At 38.1% G+C, this 23,083-nt stretch overlaps 1 protein-coding gene across 3 annotated transcripts; it reads left to right on the top strand.

Moving 5' to 3' along the window:
- The first annotated feature begins 8,001 nt into the window (after nucleotides 1-8,001).
- Nucleotides 8,002-22,683, top strand: tbxa2r (thromboxane A2 receptor). 3 transcript variants are annotated; one of them, XM_077225917.1, is made up of 4 exons: nucleotides 8,113-8,215; nucleotides 13,137-13,996; nucleotides 19,376-19,512; nucleotides 22,185-22,683. In XM_077225917.1, the coding sequence occupies exons 2-4, from the start codon at nucleotides 13,181-13,183 to the stop codon at nucleotides 22,315-22,317; spliced, it is 1,086 nt and encodes a 361-aa protein (XP_077082032.1). In that variant the 5' UTR covers nucleotides 8,113-8,215; nucleotides 13,137-13,180; the 3' UTR covers nucleotides 22,318-22,683. The 3 variants fall into 3 exon arrangements, with proteins under 3 accessions (XP_077082031.1, XP_077082032.1, XP_077082034.1); XM_077225916.1 differs by lacking the exon at nucleotides 19,376-19,512 and having other exon boundaries at nucleotides 8,002-8,215; XM_077225919.1 differs by lacking the exon at nucleotides 22,185-22,683 and having other exon boundaries at nucleotides 19,376-19,676.
- The last annotated feature ends 400 nt before the right edge of the window (nucleotides 22,684-23,083 follow it).

Here is a 23,083-nt window from a genome sequence, read left to right as displayed (position 1 = left end):
AGAAGCTCCGTATAAACATGCCAAACGGCTCGTGCCGCCACCAGTCGTCCGTGAACAGTGATTATGAAGGGTTGCGTGCAATCTGTCAAATTGTCTCATTTGCATAATAAACTCGGAGAGCAGCCACTCTCCTCACGCCGAGATAACCGTAAGTGTATTCAAGCGATTTTCAGAAATAAGTCATTTGCTTCCCCAAAAAGGACTCGGTTAAGGTCGTATAATAATTGGATTAGCATAACAGAAAACTCACACCTCCCGCTTTCTGTTACTGGGGTAGCTTACTTAAAGGTGCATTCAGTAACATATGATCATATAAGTAGCTATTCGCTCAAGAAACGCTGTGAAACATCTGTAACGGAGGTGATTACAACCTGGTAACGGACACCCATCTTGTGTGCCAACGGTAGTACCCAGCTAACGGAAACGTTATAAGAACGTTAAATGATCAAATAGAATGTTCCCTTAACGTTCGCATATATATTTAAATAAAAACGTTTAGATATAGCCTAACGTGTTTATTATTCAAATGTCTCGTCGCGATAATTTACTTTTTCCTCTGGTAAAAGTCTAACCTTAATTTGTTATTCAAAGATATTAAGTGTTATAAACTAATTGTGTGAGTTCATTTAGCAAGTTTTAGAGTTATAAACAAAATTAATGTGCGTTTTATAATTGCTCGTTATGATGATTAAGTGTTTTTCTCTGTTTTGCGCCCTCAGTTAACGTATTGTATCTCTTGATGCTGAAGTGAAAAAGTAAGATTGGGGCTTTTGTGAAGCCTAAGTGTCAAATGTATTCTTTTTACTCACGGCGATGAAGAAAACCATTCCTGCACTCTCTCTCTCTCTCTCTCTCTCTCTCTCTCTCTCTCTCTCTCTCCTCTCTCTCTCTCTCTCTCTCTCTCTCTCTCTCTCTCTGTCTCACACACACACACTCTCTCTCTCTCTCGCTCTCACACACACACACACTCTCTCTCTCTCTCTCTCTCTCTCTCTCACACACACACACACACACACTCTCTCTCTCTCTCTCTCTCTCTCTCTCTCACACACACATTCTCTCTCTCTCTCTCTCGCACTCTCGCTCTCTCTCTCGCCCTCTCTCTCTCTCACACACACACTCTCTCTCTCTCTCTCTCTCTCTCTCTCACACACACACTCTCTCTCTCTCTCTCCCTCTCTCTCTCTATCTCTCTCTCTCGCCCTCTCTCTCTCTCTCTCTCTCACACACACACACTCTCTCTCTCTCGCTCTCTCACACTCTCGCTCTCTCTCTCTCTCTCTCTCTCACACACACACACACACACACACTCTCTCTCTCTCTCTCTCACACACACATTCTCTCGCTCTCTCTCTCGCCCTCTCTCTCTCTCACACACACACACACACTCTCTCTCTCTCTCTCACACACACACACTCTCTCTCTCTCTCTCTCTCTCTCTCTCTCACACACACATTCTCTCTCTCTCTCTCTCGCACTCTCGCTCTCTCTCTCGCCCTCTCTCTCTCTCACACACACACACTCTCTCTCTCTCTCTCTCTCTCTCTCTCTCTCTCTCTCTCTCTCTCACACACATTCTCTCTCTCTCTCTCTCTCTCTCTCTATCTCTCTCTCTCACACACACACACACTCTCTCTCTCTCTCTCTCACACACACACATTCTCTCTCTCTCTCTCGCACTCTCGCTCTCTCTCTCGCCCTCTCTCTCTCTCTCTCACACACACACACTCTCTCTCTCTCTCTCTCTCTCTCTCTCTCTCTCTCTCTCTCTCTCTCTCTCTCTCTCTCTGGGGATTTCACTTTTATTCACTAGCTTGACACTGTGCTGCCCTCTTGTGACATACACTGGAAGCGATTTAATTTTTGGAAATGATTTACTGTAAAACGAAGCCAAAACGATTTCAGGTCCATATAGGGACATGTTGCTAATGTTGGACACTGTATGCAATAAATATCAATAAATATGAAATATGACATCATTACAATCATGTTACATGAGACGATAGGCTATTAATGGATTCTGTGGAAATGTCAGAAACAGAATCATACTGTGGAGTTTTTCCTTATGGTTTAGCTTAGCTTTCAATGAGTTCTAGTCCAACTGTATTTAATATTTCACAGGTTTTACAGAAGCTAATGTGTATTAAGGGGGTGGATATGGTGGCATTATGTGATATAATTGCATGACAGTTGACGGATAATATTGTTTATTCCATAATTATATTCCGCCTTACCACCTGTCCGGGGTGTTCCCTGCTTTCGCCCCGAGGCATGCTGGGATAGACTCCTCCTGCACTCCACTCTACAGGAACTGAAGCCAAAGTAGAAGATTAATGGATGGATATTGTCACTTACAGTGTGAATCACTAGATAAAACCAGCCAAAAACTACCTCATAATTTTTGCAAGGTTCTTGAACAAACGTTCTTCTGGTAACAATAACATTTGTTATGAGTTATCTGGTCTTAAATAATGTTCTCTTTTAGTTCATATAACGTTTTACTGAAACATTTGAGTTTATGTTCTTTTTTAAAATGTTGCTGCTTGTTTCAGAGCGTTCAGACAGAGAACATTCAAAAGTAACATTCTGTAATGTTTACAAAATGGTCAAACGGAATGTTCCCTTAACGTTCGCATAACAAAAAACAAAACAAAACACGTTTTGAACGTTCAGGGAACATTAACAAAACGTTCTTACAGCATATTTTTTGTCAGCTATGGCAGTTCTAATGGTCTCAGATGGTACTAAGGTGCTTTGAAATATACCATAGTATTTACAGGATATTTCCATGAATACCATGGTTATGTTCAAGGCTATCAGAGAATAGGCTACAACCATGGTATATTTCTAAATAGGAAAATCGTAATGCAAAACATGGTTTCGTAAGCGGTAACAGGAGGATGCACCAAAAAAAACTGTTTGCAGATTGTGTTCTGCATGAGCTTTCTGCTGAACATGATAAGAAGTTCATAATGACGTGTTTTGAGGAGCTCAGATCTTCACACATCATCAGTGATTTCAACTTCAGGCCCTGCACTTGTTTTGGAAGCATTTCCTCCAGCAGTTCAAGTGGCAAAATTCAGCACCAGCAGCCTTATTTGGTAGATCATATTCTGTCTCGTTGTTTTTTTTTTTTTTATTAAGTCGGAGTTTATTGCTGGAGGCCGCTGATTGATGAACAAGTCACTTAAACATGTCTGGGAATGTTTGTGCGATACTTACTGATCATCAGTGAGAGTTTTGTGTTAATAAGAATGTTTTCTTTGTCCTTGTTCGCCTGCAGAAATATTTTGATCTACATCCAAGTTTACAGCGCGCAAGCGTTTGGATTTTAACGTGAGCGCGGCTGGATGCTGGATGCCAGCGCGACGCATGCGCAGTAGGCTACAACTTCCACTCTTCCCGAGTTCCCGCGTCTAGGAAAATCGGACTTCATGCGAGACCAATTGCGACGTATGTTTTGGTCTTCAAATCGTTCAAGCGATATTTCCAACCGCATTTTGTGTTTTGTTTAAGAGAGGGTTATCTGAAATTAATGGTGATGATTATAAATCAGACGGGCATTAAAAAATAGCATGGCGTCCCCATGAGCGGTTGTACAGAAACGTGATGAATATTTATATGTCATATAGGCTACGTAATGCGTATAAGAATAGGCCTACCTACAATAGTAGCCGATGGTCTATTACCCCTTTGTAACACTTTACAAGTTGAAAATGTGTAAGTTTGGCATTATAAATATATTCAACAAATTTAGGCTAACTAATATAAGGAAACATGTACATTTAGATGCTTTTAAATCTCACTTAGGCTAGTCTTCGTATTTATTTTGTTTTATTGCTGAATATTAATATAGACCATTTCATGTAGACCCTAATATGAGCTCCTAAAACTGATAATAAAAGTTTCAGATGAATTATAACACTAAGACAGTGTTTTAAAAACGTACCGTCAGTTTCACAGATATCCATCATCATGTTGATTTGGATGTTGTTATTGTGATCCGACTGGAATCGTGCCGTGTGATTTTTCCGTAGGAGTTCAAATAAAGGGCGTCTGTAACTCTGGGTTAAATGATGAGAGAGCTGCTCTTAAAGGCACCTGATGCTTAACGCTGTTCTCTCCTGGAGCCGTGTGTGTGTGTGTGTGTGTGTGTGTGTGTGTGTGTGTGTGTGTGTGTGTGTGTGTGTGTGTGTGTGTGTGTGTGTGTGTGTGTGTGTGTTGTGACCTTGATCTGTACCCGTGTCCAGGGTGCCGGTGTGGGCATCAGGTGTTGGCATCTGCGCTGCAGGTGCCCATGCCCAATTAAAGGGGCGGCTTGACAAGCTGCCCGGTGGGCATGGCAGCAGGCCTTTAATTTAATTACATGGAAATGCACTGATTCAGGGTGAAATGAAGCAGAACGTGTCTGTTTGTTAGCCACAGACGACTGCCACTTGACTGACAGAGTGCTTGGATTCAGGTGTGCTGGCTGATGCTGTTTTCTGGGGCTTATTAACACGGGTTCACTGCGCTGGAGGACCTGCCTGATAAAGAAATAAATTGCTGAATTGAATTCATCTTTCAATTCAAGTCACCTGGCACTTTTTACAACAATATTTAAAACAGGAAGATAATGCAACAACATTTGTTCCTAGAAGAAAATTGCGTCAAAGTCCAGCTTAAGTTAGTTCAGTGATGGTTCATTTTTGTTGTAAAAAAGTTATTAATTTAGTTCATTTATATATACAGTTGCTCTGGAGAAAACTGTGATGTCATCGTCCAGCTCAGTTCAGTTCTCATATAATGGTGTCAATGCAGGAGATCAATAATATTGTTGAATATTAAATTAAATGTAAATTAATTTACTTGTGAATACTTAAGGCCCGATCACATGCACCAAGGATGATGTATTTCAGCATGTTAACAAATCCAGTACCGAAGACAATGGGGTTTTTGGTTAAATTTCCGAAATAAAGGTCTGTGGTGAACACAAACTCAAGATATTTTCACCTTTATTCTAAAACATAAAAAACATCAGTAATATCCCCTACTAGCTTTTTACTTCTGCTACTTGAATTTACACATCAAAATTTATAAATTTGGGTTCATTTTATCATGTTGGACAAAATGTGTAAGAATCATGAACTTTTGTTGATCCCATCTTATTTTCTGCAATAAACCAAAAGCCAATGGAAAAATGCTATTGGTTTTAGTCAAGGGGAACCAGGTTCACTGTAGCAGTTTATACCAATATATATATAGTTTGAAAAATTTTATATGTAAAATAATTTTGGGGTGGTGTTTCCCTTTATGGTCTCATTTTGGAGTACCAAATTTAAAGTCACCATGAAATCAAAAATGTGTCATTTTTTATGGAATACTGCAGTTTTTATTATGTATTATTTATCAGTGTACATCATGTTGTTCAATTCATGTGACTGGTAATCTTGAATCATAATAACTTCCCCTTCCTCTCTTCTCTGATGATGTGGGCGGGGCAACCTGTCACTCACATGAGATCCACCAATAGCAAACCACAACCATCCAATCAATTCCCCACAGACAAAATCAAGCCCCGCCCACATTTGTTATTGTATCAGAAGCATTTCACTCGTATAGGGAATAAAAGACTAGAGCAACTTCTGTTTGATGCCGACTTTAATGAATTGTGAGCTCTACACTCTTAAAACTAGATTTCAGTTGCCTTTGGACATGTATTTAAGTGTCCTTTGTGAGCAAGTTTGTAAAAGGCCAGTGAAATCACCAATATCGCTAATTTAATGTCGCTTATCCAAAAATAAGAAGCTGTTCAGAAGCAGGATATGTAACTTGGAGGAAAATCAAAGTGTATGACGCAAGCGAACAATAATCCTGGAATATATCATACCGCCCTTCCCTGGAGACACTCAAATGCCGTTTGCAGTTCACAATCACCCCTCTGAGAGATCGTTCAGATGAGTTATAAAACTGCTCTTAACTTGGCCGAGAGTCAGCGTCTGGAAATAACATAGACGTGCCATTAAAGTCTGCAGCATATAAACCAGGTCACAAGTTCAGCTGCGTGTGTTTGGGTTATAGAGTCTCATTCGCTCATATGGTTTGTGTTATTCATGAGGGGGGTGATCGGCTAAACCTGGCAGGCCTTTTGAAGACATCTGAATTCAGTGATGTCGAGAAGAGCGTTAATAATCAAACATATGTCTTTACGTAAGAGTTTATTTACAACCCGAAACTATGCAGAGAATGTTTTTCTTGCTAATTGCATAGGCTTGCAAAACGGCCGATGTTTAGCACTGAGTGCAAATGTTCATTGTTGCATGATGTCAAATGACCCAGCTAACAGAAATATGTTTTAATAAGACATTATTCTGAATGGTCTCTGTCTCTTGGTTATTTGAACTTTAAACATTCAATTTTATTCCTCAAACATTATTGGAACGTTAATTTTAAATCTTCTCTGAACATTATAAAACTAGCAGTAACATTTTAAAAAATGTTCAATGAACGATGTACAGATATTTTTTTTTCGTTTTCTTTTGTGCTAACGTTTTTAGAACATTATTAAACGCCAGATAACTTTGAATGAAAGTTCTGTTAATGTTACCGAAAAAACATTTCAGAATCTTAGCTAAAGTTCTGAGAGCGTTCCCTGTTTTGCTGCGGGAATCAAGGATGTGTCATTACTTAAAACACTGATTGTTCCATAGATTAATAAAAATAGAGATAAAAAAGGAGAATTGCACCGTAACACATGTTGAATTCTCAACGCTGATGGATGCATTTAGCATGCTATGCTACATCTAATTCCATGGCTCATTGGAAACATACGTTGTGTCCTCTGAAGGTCCAGCTGAACTTATCAGCTCTGGCTATTTATTATGGTTATAAATCCTGATGTGGATTTTAGCTTCACCCCTCAGAAGTAGCCTATCTGATCTAGCACTAATACTTTGCAGAAGAACAGACCCTTTGAAGACAATTGGTAAGTACCAGAGTTAAAAAAAAGTTGTAAAAGAAGTTTGTAGACTTGAAAGATCTATTTAAAAGCTTGTTTCTGCCACAGAATAAAACAAAATAAAAAAGGTAATTGCCACTTTTTATATCACAATACTGACTTTTTCCCTCACAATTGTAAGTTTACATCTCACAATTCTGACTTTCTATCTCAGAATTGCGTGATATAAAGTCAGAATTGAAAGATATAAACACGCTGTTGTGAGAAATAAACGTGCAATCTGAGTTGTTTTCCTGAGAATTGCGTGTTTATATCTCGCAATTATGACTTTATAACATGCAATTGGGAGAAATAAAGTCATAATTGTGAGATAGCCTATAAACTTGCAATTCTGAGAATTTTTCCTCAGAACTGGACTTTATATCTCACAGTTCTGTGAAAAGAAGTCCGAATTGCGAGTTTATTTCGCAATTGTGTGTTTATATCTTGCAATTCCGAGAAATAAAATCAGATTTGCAAGATGTAAACTCACAATTGTGAGAAAAAAAGTGACAATATCTTCATAAATATTTTGCTAAGCGCAGGGTGAGATTTTGGCTAGTTTTTTTTAAAACAACATTTTAAGGTTTATGTTGTTGACTAACTAATATGTTACAGTGCTTTGGCTTGCTGTGTTTTCTCCTTAATGCTTACAAAGATATTTCCTGATCTGTTTGTCTCAATCACAAGAACACTTCAGTCATTATCACTTTTATCAGGTGCTTTAAAAAGCACTTCCAACGTAGTGCATTATTAAAAGATAACGATGCAAAAGCATTTTCCAACAATCAATATCCATTCATTCAAAATTAAAGTCAACTGAGCTGCATGTTCAGCTTATACACTAAAAAACAAACAAACAAACGATTTAGAGGACATTTATTCATCCAAACATGTTTTCGAATCAATCTAAATTGTGTTGGTATTGAGGCATGTTGCGGAAATGAGCTCAAATATCATATAGGAGAGTTTCTGGTATTGATTTTAGTTGTAGAAGTTTCTGGCTTAGGTCCAAAGACTCTTTCAGGATCATTCCGGCTCTTCCGGGAATAGCGGCGCTAACGCGCGAGGAAGGAGGAACAGGATGATGTGTTTCATCATCATCATCACAGTTGTGGGTGTATTTGAGCAGAAGAGCGGAGGAGTGTGAGTGTGTTATCAGGATGGAGGTGATAGAGGCAGAGCTCGGGGATCTCTGGAGACTGAAGGAATGCGCGCCAGACTTTCGCGGGTTCTCAGGTAAACGTCACGTTTTGAATTCATTCATGTGTCTCGCGGTCTTTAACGGACGAGTTGACCGGCGCGCGGAGGAGTTATTGCCTATGTTTTCTTGCATGTTTTACTCTGTGTGGATGTACTTCTGTTGAAAAGAATCTAGGCTATTTTTGTAAACTTGTTAACCACTACAACGTGAATGTCAAAGTTGAATCGCATGTAAGTGGTAGGCTACAAAGTTTAACGGTTAGTCGACAGGTGCAAAACTTAACCCTTACGAAAATTACCCATGCTTTTATTATAGTAAAAGTGTAACCACGTTTTTGGCGATAGATTGCCATTTGTACAATCCCAGTTAACTAAACTATGGTTATTGTAGCAAAACCCAATATGTTTAAATACAATAACCTTTTTTGTAGTAGTACGTGGTTAGTTTTCGTAAGGGAACTCAAAATAACGTTATATATATAATGTGTATTCCTTTTTATCTCTATTTAAATCTATGTCATGTTATAAATGGGTCGTATTAGTGGAAGATTTTGTATGTGTAAAAAAGAAGATTATTTTAATCTTGAGTTTGTAATAGGCTATTGTGCCTGGGTGAGAAAATGAACACAGAAAAACTAAAATCAACTTGCAAAAGTTACAAAAATCAACTTGCAAAAATGTATGGCACTTATTTATTTATTTTTTAATCTGTTATCTAACATTTGATGCATGTCATAATATTCGGTTTCTAGTAGTTCCTTTTCTAGTTCTTCAGAAAACTATCTTGTGCCTTACAGACCCCAGAAACCATGTCACTTGTTTAAAGAAACTTTCCAAAGAATCATACATTTTATAGTCGCCCTGTAGTCAGTAATCATCTAAACTCATCTTTGATCACCAAAATTACACATTTAAATGTTTTTTCCTTGAAAAAAAATTCTTCATGCCTTAAAATATCTTGAATGTAACTCGACACACTTGTCTCATTTAGCATATGCGGTTCTATGAATATGCAAATGAGCCCCGCCTCCACTCACTCAGCTCAGAGATCCACTCGTTGACGATCACACCTTGATCTGATTGGTTACAAGGTAGTTTGTGACGTCAGAAACACCAGCGATTTCAAAGCGTGTTTTTGAGACTGTCTTTGGTTCACTGCAGTTTTAAGGAGAAAATACTCAGCAGTCGACTTATGAATTTACACATGGTGTGTCTTAAAGCATATTAATAACCCCACATAGACATATAAACTTTTTTTCACCACAGGAGGACTTTAAAAGTAGTTCTTAATAACAAGTACCTGTAATCTCTAGATTGTATATGATAATGATGAATCATAATGGTGTGATTATACAACACAACAACATATAGCCATAATCATATTTGATAAATAATGTCACATCTCTCTTTTGCTGATGTTTCACCAATTTCAGCTTCACACTGAAATCCTTAAAGATGTGAATGCATATAGGCTACGCATGGAAACGAATCCAGGATTACCCAGCCCACTCTCTGGCGCTGACATTCGCTAAGCTTATTTCTGGGCCTCATTTTATCGAATTCGATTACAAGCGCGCCGTGGAAAGGTCTCTGTTTGGCTAATGGAGTTTGTTTTTGAAATACGCTGCTAAGAGAGACACATAAACACCATCACCAGCCTCAGGTTTCTGTCTACTGCATCCTCATTAGCAGCGATTACAGGAACCCACGAGTGCAGACGGCATCCTCAGTCCCCGAATGTATTCCCATGTTTAGCCTTTTGCCTGATGATAAATAATGGCTGATGTAACGGCACTTACGGTATCGATCTGAAGGGTTTTGTGGATGAAGCCACTCATGTTTAATGGCCAAAGTGGAGAGGAGCTACATTCCTTAGGGAAACACCGGAGGCGGATTTGTGTGTCGTTAAATAAGGGTGTGGCTCATATCATAGACATTCATGAGATCCTGGTGTTTTTATGTAGATACACAAAAAGTCTACAAGCTTTAGGGCTGAATATAAGCTCAGTTCTTCGTTATTGAGAGGGTTTGTTTTTAGCATGAATTAACATTAAAGTGAGTTCAAATGGTTAAGGGATATTAATGTAAAAAAAAGAGAAAAGAATCATGTTAAAATCACTGTAACTCGTGGCCTCAATTGGTAATGTTACTCACTTAAAGGGTTAGTTCACCCAAAAATGTAAATGATGTCATTAATGACTCACCCTCATGTCGGTCCAAGCCCGTAAGACCTCCGTTCATCTTCAGAACACAGTTTAAGATATTTTAGATTTAGTCCGAGAGCTTTCTGTCCCTCCATTGAAAATGTATGAACGGTATACTGTCCTTGTCCAGAAAGGAAATAAAGACATCATCAAAGTAGTCCATGTGACATCAGTGGGTTAGTTAGAATGTTTTGAAGCATCGGAAATACATTTTGGTCCAAAAATAACAAAAACTAAGACTTTATTCAGCATTGTATTGTCTTCCGGTTCTGTTGTGGATCCGCGTTCAGTGACGCTGCTGACGTAAGACGAGCTGACGTGTGTCTGGTGCGCCCGAGCTTCGTTTACAGTCTGAGGGAGACGCACGCTGGAAACAAAACAATCTTCACAAACATGTCTAAGGATTTCCACACAGAGGAAGACTTGCATTTTTTTGCCCAGCCATATTTATTTGAACCCGAATACACGGACACACCAGACACACGTCAGCAGCGTCTTACGTCATCAGCGTCACTGCGGACTCGTGAACGCGGATCCCCAACAGAACCGGAAGACAATACAATGCTGAATAAAGTCGTAGTTATTGTTATTTTTTGAACAAAATGTATTTCCGATGCTTCAAAACATTCTAACTAACCCACTGAGGTCACGTGGACTACTTTGATGATGTCTTTATTGCCTTTCTGGACAAGGCCAGTATACCGCACATACATTTTCAATGGAGGGACAGAAAGCTCTCGGACTAAATCTAAAATATCTTAAACTGTGTTCTGAAGATGAACGGAGGTCTTACGGGCTTTGAGTGACATGAGGGTGAGTCATTAATGACATCATTTTCATTTTTGGGTGAACTAACCCTTTAATAATGTTGGGTTAAAAATAACCCAACGAGTAAACCAACCATGGGATGGATTAGCACCTTCCCAACTGTGGGTTATTTTAACCCAATGCATTGTAAAAAGGACATTGTTAAAAGTGAAGTTAACTATTTATTTTTATTTATGACATCATTTTAATAAATAAAATACACTTTGTTTTCAAATACAGATTGTTTATTTGTATAAAACAATAAATGTGTTTCAACAAATATGTTTTTTAAACATAATTTTAAATAACCCAACATAATGACCCAATATTTATAACCCAATGTTTGGGTTCAAAAAAATAACCCAACATGTTTTTACTGTGTACTAATAAGAGACTATGGTTCAGAAAATAGATGCATTTATTAATATTAATCATCAGAATAAATAATTATTTCTCACAGTAATATAGTTCATGTAGGCAACTTAGCAACTTGGCTTATTAATATATAATGTGCGGTTTAATTCATCTTATCCAGTTAGAAGTTATCCAATATGTGCATTTATATTAAAGATATAAATAATGAGTTGCCGCGTATTAAAATCACTGTTAACCCTAATGTCTGAATGCTTTGATAAACCAGTGACAAAAGCTATATAATATATGAATGAATAATTACATGTATAATTATTAATGAGAATAGGTTGAGGTTGATTATACTACTGATTTTTTATTAATATTAATAGGTTAGGTAAGGTTAATTATAGCCTATTACTTAATGGAAGAATGCTTTTCTAATAATAATAATAAAAAATATTATTATTATTAATAGGTAAGGTAAATTATATAGAATGTTTTTATAATAATAACTAGATGGGAAACCAAGTTTGTTGTTGGCTTGTCTGAAAGTTTTAAATAACTTAAAAGTGCATTGCTAGCATGGTTTAACTAGTTTCTAGCATTTTGCTAATATTATTTTACATTTTGCTAGCATGGTTTGGCATGTTGTTAACATTTTGCTAGCATGATTTAGCAAATTGTTAACATGATAAGCATGTTGCTAGTATGATTTAACATGTATGCTGTTTTAACAGGTTGCTAGCATGATTTAAAACAATGTTAGTGTGATTAGCATGTTGCTCGCATGTAGCAAATCCTGTTGCTAGCATTGTTTAACACGTTATCATGTTTTTAGTTTATTTATAGTACTTCATGGACTAATTGTTTATTGTGATTAATATTATTGATTATTACTTTTAAAAAAAAAACTTCCCTTTTACTTCAGCAAATGTTATGTTTTGGTTTGTTTATTGTTGTTATCTTACATATTTGAAAGGAACGTCACAATAAATAAATTTGTGGATTGGACTCGTCAAATATTTGACGTTTCCTGTTGACGTCAAAAGCGACACATTTCGTCCATCATAGTCCATGCTTTAGTCTCTGTTTGCAGTTGAACGTCTGCTTGGAATCAACTGTCCTGTACTATTGCACAAGACATTGGGAAAACAACACGCAGGGATGTGACTAGTTTTTCCCGTTTGCTAGCAAAACAATGTTCTAAAACGTCATGTGGCGTACATTAGTACACAATCCTGGCAAATAGCGTGCTTAGCAATGTTTGCTAAATGATTAGTTCAACAAAAAAGAAAGTTCTGTCATCGTTTACTCGCCCACATGTTGTTCCAAACCCATAAGACTTTCATTCATCTTGTCGTCTGCCCTTTTAAATATGAGAGCCCTTTAAATTCGAGTGGATTCTGATTGGCTGTCAGTGTTTTATTGATCGACAGCTTGAAAAAAATCATTCTAAAAGTGATCTCAATGATATCGTTCCTCATATCTTTATAGTTATCGTCCTTGGTGTGAACGGGCCTTAATTCATGAAAGAATTGTAATTTTTGGATGAACTAACCCTTTAAGTGTTTCCATTGTCTTTGTGCCCACAGGATGAAATAAACCCCCTGGAGAAGAGGACTCATCTGCCGCCATTATGGTTTCATCATTGTTCCCCGTCGCCGAAACGGTCGCACCAAGCAACGCGACTCCACTTTGCTTCTCCATCAACAACCCTACTTTCAAACCCAACCACACCATCGCCTCCTCGTACTTCTCGGCGGTCTTCAGCGGACTCGGATTAAGCTCCAATCTCTTCGCCCTGGTGGTCCTGGCCAAGACTTTCCAGCACACCAAGAGCCGCTCGCGTTCCTCGTTCCTGCTCTTCCTCGGCGGCCTGGTGTTCACCGACTTCATGGGACTGTTGGTCACCGGGTCCATCGTGGTGTCTTTCCATATCACACACTTCAACTGGCGCCAACTGGACCCTCACTGCCACTTTTGCAACTTCATGGGCATGTCCATGGTCTTCTACGGGCTTTGCCCGCTCCTTCTCGGTGCCTCCATGGCGGTGGAGCGTTTCATCGGCATCAACCGACCCTTCGCACGTTCCACCGCCATGACCAACTCGAGAGCGTGCTCAACTGTGGCCATTGTGTGGATCACGGCCGGTTGCATTAGCCTGTTGCCGTTGGCGGGGTTGGGAAACTACCACCTCCAGGTGCCTGGCTCCTGGTGCTTCCTGAACATCAGCTCCAAACCTCTAGACATGACCTTCAGCTTGATCTTCTCGCTGGTCGGCCTGCTTTCGCTGGCCGTGTCGTTCCTGCTCAACACGGTGAGCGTGATCACTCTCCTGAGGGTATGTTGCGGACAGGACAGCAGGCAACGGAGACGAGACTACGAAGTGGAGATGATGGTGCAGCTCATCTTGATCATGGCCATCGCCTCCATCTGCTGGTGCCCTTTACTGGTGAGTTTACTGGTGCCCTCTATACTAAGACCCAATTGACCAGCTGTTCCTGAAATCTACTCTTAAAGATAGATTTAAAAAAAATTCACAGCAATGCTATTTTTGGTTCCTAAAAGTTCTTAAAAGAACCATTTTTTCTTAGTGTGAAGAACATTTTTAAAGTCTAAAGAACCTTGTTTCCCTCACTCTTAAAAATAAATGTCCTTTCTTGGCATCTGTGGTTCCATTAAGAACATTTAAGTTCCATCATGGAACCTTTCCATTGCACTTTCGTGGGAAAAGGTTCATTAGAATGCCTTAGAAGAACCATTTTTGGTTCCCCAAAGAACCTTTTTTCAACTTTTTTCACATTTTATGCAATGGAAATGTTCGATGAAAAGCAGTGTGTGGTTACCTTTTTGAATATCAATCCTGCTAAACACTTTTTTAATTCCACTCCGCTCAGGTTAATATTGAAATATTTGCCAAGGAACACTTAATTAAGATGATGTAACATAAGAACATCCTTCTATCTGTAGCGTTTTGACTTCTTTGCTCGCCGTTTTGCTATTATTTTCGTGCACTGACTCGTTCACTTAGCTGAACAGCCAATCAGAGTTCCCTCTTTCACCGCTAGCCCGACGCCGATTCAACATGTCGAATCGGCCGAAACAAAGCCGACGAGGACCAATTTCAGCCGACGGTGCGGAACACACTGAGAAAACTTTGTCGGCCGACGCACAAAAACTGCCCGACGGCCGACCGTCAGCTTGGTGTGTTCCAGGCTTTAAAGATAGATACGTTTTATTTGTTTGTTTTTTTCACAGCAATGCTATTTTTGATTCCCCAAAGTTCTTAAAAGAACTATCTTTTCTTAGTGTGAAGAACATTTTTAAAATCTAAAGAACCTTTTTTCCCTCACTCTTAAAAATAAATGTTCTTTCTTGCCATCTGTGGTTCCATTAAGAACATTTAAGTTCCATCATGGAACCTTCCCATTGGACTTTAGTGGGACCCAAAGGTTCATTAGAATGCCTTAGAAGAACCATTTTTGGTTCCCCAAAGAACCTTTTTTCAACTTTTTTCACATTTTATGCAATGGAAATGTTCCAAGGTTCTTCCTGGAACCATCCATGCCAATTATGAAATTTTAACTTTAGTTTTAAGACTGTAAGATACCTAGATAGTATATTTGGACTGAAATGTATTTTTTAAAAATTACAGGAGTATGCATCAAATCAAAATTCAATGGAATGTGTGTCACCCAGTGGCCATTTTTGATACAGCGCCTAAACAAAATAAAATTTTTGTGATATCAACTTCAAATTTGGAACACAACTTGGTTAGACATCTGGCTTTGATTTTATAGTAATTTTATAGTCAAATAGTTTTGTAAAATAGCCTACATATTTTATATAAAATAATAAATATTTAGTACAGTACATTTGATTTACTGTAAATTTAAAACTTCCATAACTTTTTATACTTAAATTTTTAGTGCAATAATTTGCGGAGTGTCTTCTTTAACGAGACCAAACTTAGGTCTATATTCCAAAGCATTCTTGAATTACAACCATTTAGCCTAAGTTTGGATAGTGCATTTTCATGTCTATTCTCAAAAAGATGGGTGAACGTTGAAAGTATCTTCGTCCGTCATAAAAAAATTCGGATCGGGTTCGATTTTCTGCTTTTTCTGCATCCGTTTTGATCTGTTTTGATAATTCAGAGCCACCGGATGACAAATATGACAAAACGCATATGAAAATTTCAGACTCAGTGTGCAAGGACCTTTTAGAAGGAGTTAAAAGAAACGTTTTTTTTTTAGTGTGGAGAACATTAAAAAAATCTAAAGTACCTTTTTCCCTCACTTTAAAAAAATGACATCTTTATTTGCATCTGTGGTTCCATTAAGAACATTTAAGTTCCATCATGGAACCTTTCCATTGCACTTTAGTGGGAAAAGGTTCATTAGAATGCCTTAAAATAACCATTTTTGGTTCCCCAAAGAACCTTTCAGTAACATTGTGAAAATCTAAAGAACCTTTTTTAAACTTTTTTCACATTTTGTGCAATGAAAATGTTTCAAAGTTCTTCGTGAAACCATCAATGCCAATTAAGAACCTATTAAGTAAGATACCTAGTTTAGTAAGCGAACAAGAAGGAATCTAGTTGAGGAATATTACGGCTTCAGTACAAATACAAGTTAAAGCATTTGACATAATGTTGATTACTTAATGAACTTCCACTTTCCCTCCCCTGGAAGTGAATGGGGCCAATCCGTTCACGTCAAAATACTCACTGTTTCAAAAGTAGCCCTTCAGTTACTTACAAGATAAAAACATGCCAACATGATTTTAGCGTGTAAAAAATCCAGTCATGTCCAATTTTACAACTTTATTGCAATGACAAGGCAATGCCATAAACTCTAAAATGACTTTAAAAATAAGGATTTAAGCAGCTTTACAGCTCACATAAAACAATATTGAATAGAAGAAATAGTTATGAACTTCGATTTCTGCTTTTAAATCCTCTTAAAAAAGACATTATTGGTAATCAATATGCCACAAATGGTGTTTATTGAGCTCAACTCGTTCTGCAACTTTTTCCGTGCTGCTCAATCGATCCCAGTAGTTTGACGTTGGTGCAACACTCAAGAATGCATAAAAATTGGAATTATTTCCAATTCCAAAAATATGGAATTGGAAGTATTTACTATTGATAGCTTTAAAAGACTCGTCCACCATCATGAAAGTATTTTTCATTTAGCTCAGCGCAATGCATTCTGGGATAAGTGCGTCCTTCACCGTAAAGGACACATGTGCTTCTGCATTGCAGTTTGGCCCAAGAAAAGTAATTATGCTGCATATCTTTAAAAAAAGCCTTTAATAACAGCAGCTTACTATGTTTAGGACGGCCTCAAGTTGCTAAAAAAAGGCAAAACGTTGTCTTGAACGTCAATCTGATTCCAACTGCACAGGCTTTAATTCCATGCCGTTCTTATCTGACTTCAAACGATCTGTTTACTTGACATGCTGTTCTGTAAATCCAACCCGTTTTAGATCCAGATGTCGGTGGCATCTGGTACCTACTTGCTCTGTGACATTATGGGAACTGCTTCTCGTAATCATCCGAATCCATTTCAATCGTCTGTGACGCTGCTTGTTTTAACTCCTGCATATTGTTGAGTATTTATCTAAATGTTGAGCAGAAATACTGCTGTGCATTACTGAGGCCGTAAAGTCAGATGCTTTACTTGTTAAATAACGCCTTCGGAGATTCTTCACGCAGGAAACGAGTTGAGAACATGAAGGAGTTGTGTGAGAACAGCTGATAAGACTAATGGGGGGGAAAGCCATTTCCTGTTGAGGAGAAGAACAGGAAGTCCTCACCAACAAACACACACTAATATTATTTTGAACAAAACAAAGCCAATCGTGTGCTAAATTAACTCTCAGTAGAGTATAAGTAGACTGTTAAGTTAGGGTTAGTTGACATGCACTTGCAAAGTGTCTTTTGGGGAGCATCAATATAAAGTGATAGTAGATATTAAAAGAGTAGTTCACTTCAGAATAAAAATTCCTGATAATTTACTCACCCCACGTCATCCAAGATGTTCATGTCTTTCTTTCTTCAGTCGAAAAGAAATGAAAGTTTTTGAGGAAAACGTTCCAGGATTTTCTCCATATAGTGACTTCAATGGAGTCCAACGGGTCGAAGGTCCAAATGTGAGTTTCAGTGCAGCTTCAAAGTCTCGACACGATCCAGCCGAGGAATAAGAGTCGCATCTAGACAAACCAGCGCACATTTTATATAAAAAATAAACATTTATATACTTTTTAACCACGAATGCTCGTCTTGCACTAGCTGTGATGCGACACACGTTACGTGATCACGTTGAAAGGTCGCGGCTGACGTAGGAGGAAGAACAGACCTAGTGTTTATAAACCCAACGTGCAAAGACTAAGTCAAATGTCATTTACCAAAAAAATAAAAAATAAAACAACGATGTTGGACGATTTTGAAGTTGGAGGAGAAAATTAGTTTTTCGCACATGATTACGTAATGCGTGAATTCGTGGACGTGAAAGACGAGGCTTTGTGGTTAAAAAGTATATAAATGTTTATGTTTTTTATAAAATGTCCTCTGGTTTGTCTAGATGCGACTCTTATTCCTCGGCTGGATCGTGTCGAGACTTTGAAGCTGCACAGAAACTCACATTTGGACCTTCGACCCGTTGGACTCCATTGAAGTCACTATATGGAGAAAATCCTGGAACGTTTTCCTCAAAAACCTTCATTTCTTTTCAACTGAAGAAAGAAAGACATGAACATCTCGGATGACGTGAGGGAGAGTAAATACTTTTTAATTCAGAAGTGAACTAATGCTTTAAGCAGACAGTCTACTAATGACTGCTAGTTGACATTTAGTTACTTACACTGTCTAAAGTGGACTATCGAAAATAAAGTGTTACCTTATAACATCTAGAAGCCTATAGTTGAAGCATCCAACACATGACTGTAGGATACAGGGCATTTTACTGTATTGGGCTTGAAAAGTGTCACTGGTTCACTTAAATCTGTTTACTAGACCTGGGCTCCCTTCTTAAAATACATTAATGGTTTACCTTGTACACCTGTAAATGACAAATCTTGGGGAATTTAAGTTTTTTATTGCTTGTTTTGGAAGGTTGATAGGTGACAGGAGTACAACATTACGATAAAAACAGGGTTACATGTTCTCACAGGCACATTTTGATCATAAAATAAAATACAGTACAAGACAAAACTCAAAGTGGTTATCTATTCATTTTAAGACCTTACTGTAATATGTGTCCAGAACTCTTCCCAAGGAGACAACCCCTCCTCTCTAACATCGTTTACACGGTTAAGATTCATTCAAGATGCAATTTCTACCATTGCACTGGCCCACTCTTTCAATTCTGGGGCTTTCATTGTCCAGTGTCTCCAAATAAGCCAATGTAATACATACCATAATAACAGAAAATACAAATTTTTAACACATTAGTTATTTGAGACTTAGTAGGATATTTTTTTTAAAGGAACTTTAACATAAATTTTGAAAAAAAATGACTTTTGAGTTATTCGATTTTTTTTTGGGGGGGGGGGGGTCATCATGTAAGGGATTAATAATGGACAATGTTTTATGCTCTACTGTTTTTTACGTTCTGTCACTGAAAACCAATAAAAGATTTGGAGTAAGAATTGGCCTATAGTTAAATAAACCCCGCTGAAACTTTCAGCCACTCGTCTGTGATTCGAAATGGAACTTTGGGAATAAACACTCTGGAATTCCCGTGTTCTAGTGTGATGATGTCATGATGATGTCATGATGATGTGAGATGAACGGAACACGCTCTCTAACCTTGTTTCTCCCGGACAGATGTACATTCTGAAGACCGCCGTCGTGTCGCCCGTTGCCGCCGACCCCTATAGCGTTCTGTTGCACATCCGCTTGGCCACCTGCAATCAGATTTGTGACCCCTGGATTTACATCATATGTCAGGAGTCTAGACTGAGGCGAGTAAAGCAGGCCGTGCGGTCTCTGGGTAATTCAGATCGTGATCCGGATTCACACTCGCTCCGCACGCATCAGATCGTGATCCGGATTCACACTCGCTGGCGCATCAGATTGCTTTGAAGTGTTTGTGGCGCTGTGAAATCACCGCTGGTTCATCCACGCTAATCAGAGTTTCTGCCTAAATAGCATAGTTATATGAGTATACTCTATGCATACATATATATATATATATATATATATATATATATATATATATATATATATATATATACATATATATAAACATGTACACTACCGTTCCAAAGTTTGGGGTCAATACGATTTTTTTTTTTTAAAGAAATTAATACTTTTCTTCAGAAAGGAAGCATTAAATTGATCAAAAGTGACAGTAAAGACATTTATAATAATGCAAAATATTTCTTTTTTAATGAAATGCTTTTCTCTTGAACTTTCAAAGAATCCTGAAAAAAATGTATCATGGTTTGCACAAAAATATATAATACAACTGTTTTCAACTGTGATAATAATCATAAATGTTTGTTGAGCATCAAATCATCATATTATACTGATTTCTGAAGGATCATGTGACACTGAAGACTGGAGTAATGATGCTGAAAATCACAGTAATAAATTACACTTTACTATATATTCACATAGAAAACCGTTATTTTAAATTGTAATAATATTGCACAAAATTACTGTTTTTTTTTTTTTTTTACAGTTAAAACATTAAAAATCTTACCGACCCCAAACTTTTGAACAGCAGTGTATGTGTGGGTGTGTACGTTTTTGTAATGTTTATATTTTATAAAATAAATGTATATTAAAAGATATATTTAATATGTAATATAAATGTATGCTTTGATTTTTAAATATATATATATATATATATATATATATATATATATATATATAAAAGCAGTAATTATTGAAGCTATTTGGCAGAAACTGTACTCACCATGGTAAATGTGTCTTTCTGTCATGTTCCATCAAATGCACTGTGTGTGTGTGTGTGTGTGTGTGTGTGTGTGTGTGTGTGTGTGTGTGTGTGTGTGTGTGTGTGTGTGTGTGTGTGTGTGTGTGTGTGTGTGTGTGTGTGTGTGTGTGTGTGTGTGTGTGTGTGTGTGTGTGTGTGTGTGTGTGTTAAGCTCATTCCATTCCCACTGTATTCGCTGCATCATCGCTAAGTGTTCATGTTTGCACAAACACATTTGGGATCTTACTGGAATGTGGAAAAATATCCATAAAGGTCGTGTGAGAGCAGCTGGTTTCATCCTTAACAAAAGCTTTAGTTTCCAAATGATAAATACCAGCTGGCCTCACACACACTCCTCCAGTGTTTCTGTTTGTTTCGCTTTAAGTTTTTCACAATAACATGATTAATCGTAACACTCAAATCAAAGGAAACTGTATTTTATAATTTTTCATGACACTTAAGCCAAATTCCCCACTCATTCTACATTTTATGTTTATTGTAACTCATTTTATTTTAAGGGTGAAATATGTCCTGGATATTTTCCTGACAGATTTTGTGAAGATAAATGAAAAACATGACCGATTATATTTAGTAATCGGCATGAAGCCAGTAACTCTATTCCAGTAAATTTTTTATTCTGGTTATTCTCATTGCTTATTTTCATAAACATTTCGATATGACAAAGCATGCAGTGTTTGCGTCATAATGACTGTGTTTATTTTATTAAAACCCTCATCCTTCCCTCGCACTTTGTAACACATCTTTCCTTCGCGGGTCAAAAAACCCGAAGACCTTAAATTATACTTTATTTATTTATTTATTTTTGTCCAGAAAGCTTATTTTATTTCATTTTGATAATGTTTTCTATTTTTTAATGATTTTTTGGGGGAGATTTTTTTGTTATTTAAATTCAATTTACTAGATTTGATCAATAAATAAATAGTAATTTAAGCGCAACTTAAATTCAGAATAACTCACAATTTCATGCATAAACCTTTTAATTCAGCTCAAAATATCTTACATTGTAATTTTTTGCTGATCTTATGTGGGAAAAAAAATATATAACATGATATTTCATGACTCCAGATGGCCTTATAACTCTATATACACTCAGAAAAAAAGGTACAAAAGCCGTCACTGGGACAGTGCCCTTCAAAAGGGTTCTAATATGTACCATTTAGGTACTAATATGTACACTTTTGGTACCAATATGTACCTTTGAGGGACTAATATGCACTCTTTAGGTACAAAGGTGTATCTTTTGAAAAGGTACCGCCACAGTGACAGCTTTTGTACCTTTTTTTCTGAGAGTAAATGAGCTGTTCCACTGGGTCCTAAATTCAGATGCACATTATAAAATAATTTTTTGGTAAAGTTTCAGTTTGAATTTTGAGCATTTTTAGGTTTTTCTATGTGTAATGAAGCATTCCTCGCATTCCATTCACTCCTAAGGGGGTCAAATTGACCCGGGAAAGAAGGATTTGCTACTTTTTTTAAATATCAACCACAAAACTCTTCGATTCCAATCATTTTTTTAATGTATTTGTGGTTCAACTGCGAGAAAAATCCCTCTGATGAACACCCAATTTCATTCAAAAATGATTCTCAGGTTAAATTGTCCCGCGAGGGAAGGATGAGTGTGTATGACCGGACTCTGTGCTTGTGTTTCTCACTGGTTGTGTTCTGCTTGCACAGGTGTTTATTGCGCAGACCGTGCTGTCGGGCAGCGAGCTCAAAGTGGGCCGGCTGCTCCTCTGGCTTCGGTTTGCGACGTGGAACCAGATCCTGGACCCCTGGGTGTACATCCTCTTCCGACGGGCCGTTCTGAAGCGGGTCGCGCCCAACATGGACTGGTCCCGCGGGTCGATCGCGAGCCTATCCACGTCCATACGCAGACTCACGCGCGCCTCGCTGGGGGGAACAGGGGACCGATCGGAGAACATCCCGACAAATCCTGACAAACCCAGGCGAGAGGAGACGCCTTTCCCTGTGCAGAACGTCCCTGCCTAGGAGGACCAGATGAGATTGGCTAAAATTCGGGACACAGGTTTTCTTGCTTTTTAGCGGCGTGTTGGGGTTCCGGTACACCAGCCATGTCAACGAAACGAATCAATGAATGAAAATGAGCTAATCAATGCATATCTAAATTCACCCCTATGGTATCTTTGTAGAACTTCAAAAAAAGAAACAAAAAGAAGCTGGAGCCAATGAGTACGACTCAACCTCCACGGACAGTTTTTAATGTTTTATCATAACTACTCAAGATTTTGCTTTGGAATCTTTTAGTATAATTTTCGGGACAATTAGGGCCGGTGTTGTGCCGAATTTTGACCCCCGCCAAATTATTACCCCCCTAGCATTGGTAGGTTAAGGATTAGGGGTGGGGGAGGGGTTAGGATTAGTTGTGGGGGAGGGGTTAGGATTAGTTGTGGGGGAGGGGTTAGGATTAGTTCCGGGGGAGGGGTTAGGATTAGTTGTGGGGGAGGGGTTAGGATTAGTTGTGGGGGAGGGGTTAGGATTAGTTGTGGGGGAGGGGTTAGGATTAGTTGTGGGGGAGGGGTTAGGATTAGTTGTGGGGGAGGGGTTAGGATTAG

The sequence above is a fragment of the Siphateles boraxobius genome, unplaced genomic scaffold, assembly GCF_051911475.1.
Source record: "Siphateles boraxobius isolate OS27281-9 unplaced genomic scaffold, OSU_SipBor_1 13, whole genome shotgun sequence".
In the NCBI taxonomy this organism is placed as follows: Eukaryota; Metazoa; Chordata; class Actinopteri; order Cypriniformes; family Leuciscidae; genus Siphateles; species Siphateles boraxobius.
The sequence above is the reverse complement of the archived record's forward strand: the minus strand, read 5'-3'. Positions and strand labels throughout refer to the sequence as shown.

Bases quoted from the DNA above. Each gene is read 5' to 3' on its own strand.
- tbxa2r (XM_077225916.1), top strand. From the start codon at position 13,181: ATGGTTTCATCATTGTTCCCCGTCGCCGAAACGGTCGCACCAAGCAAC. The intron at 13,997-22,184 runs GTGAGTTTACTG...CTGCTTGCACAG, and splicing joins TCTGCTGGTGCCCTTTACTG to GTGTTTATTGCGCAGACCGT.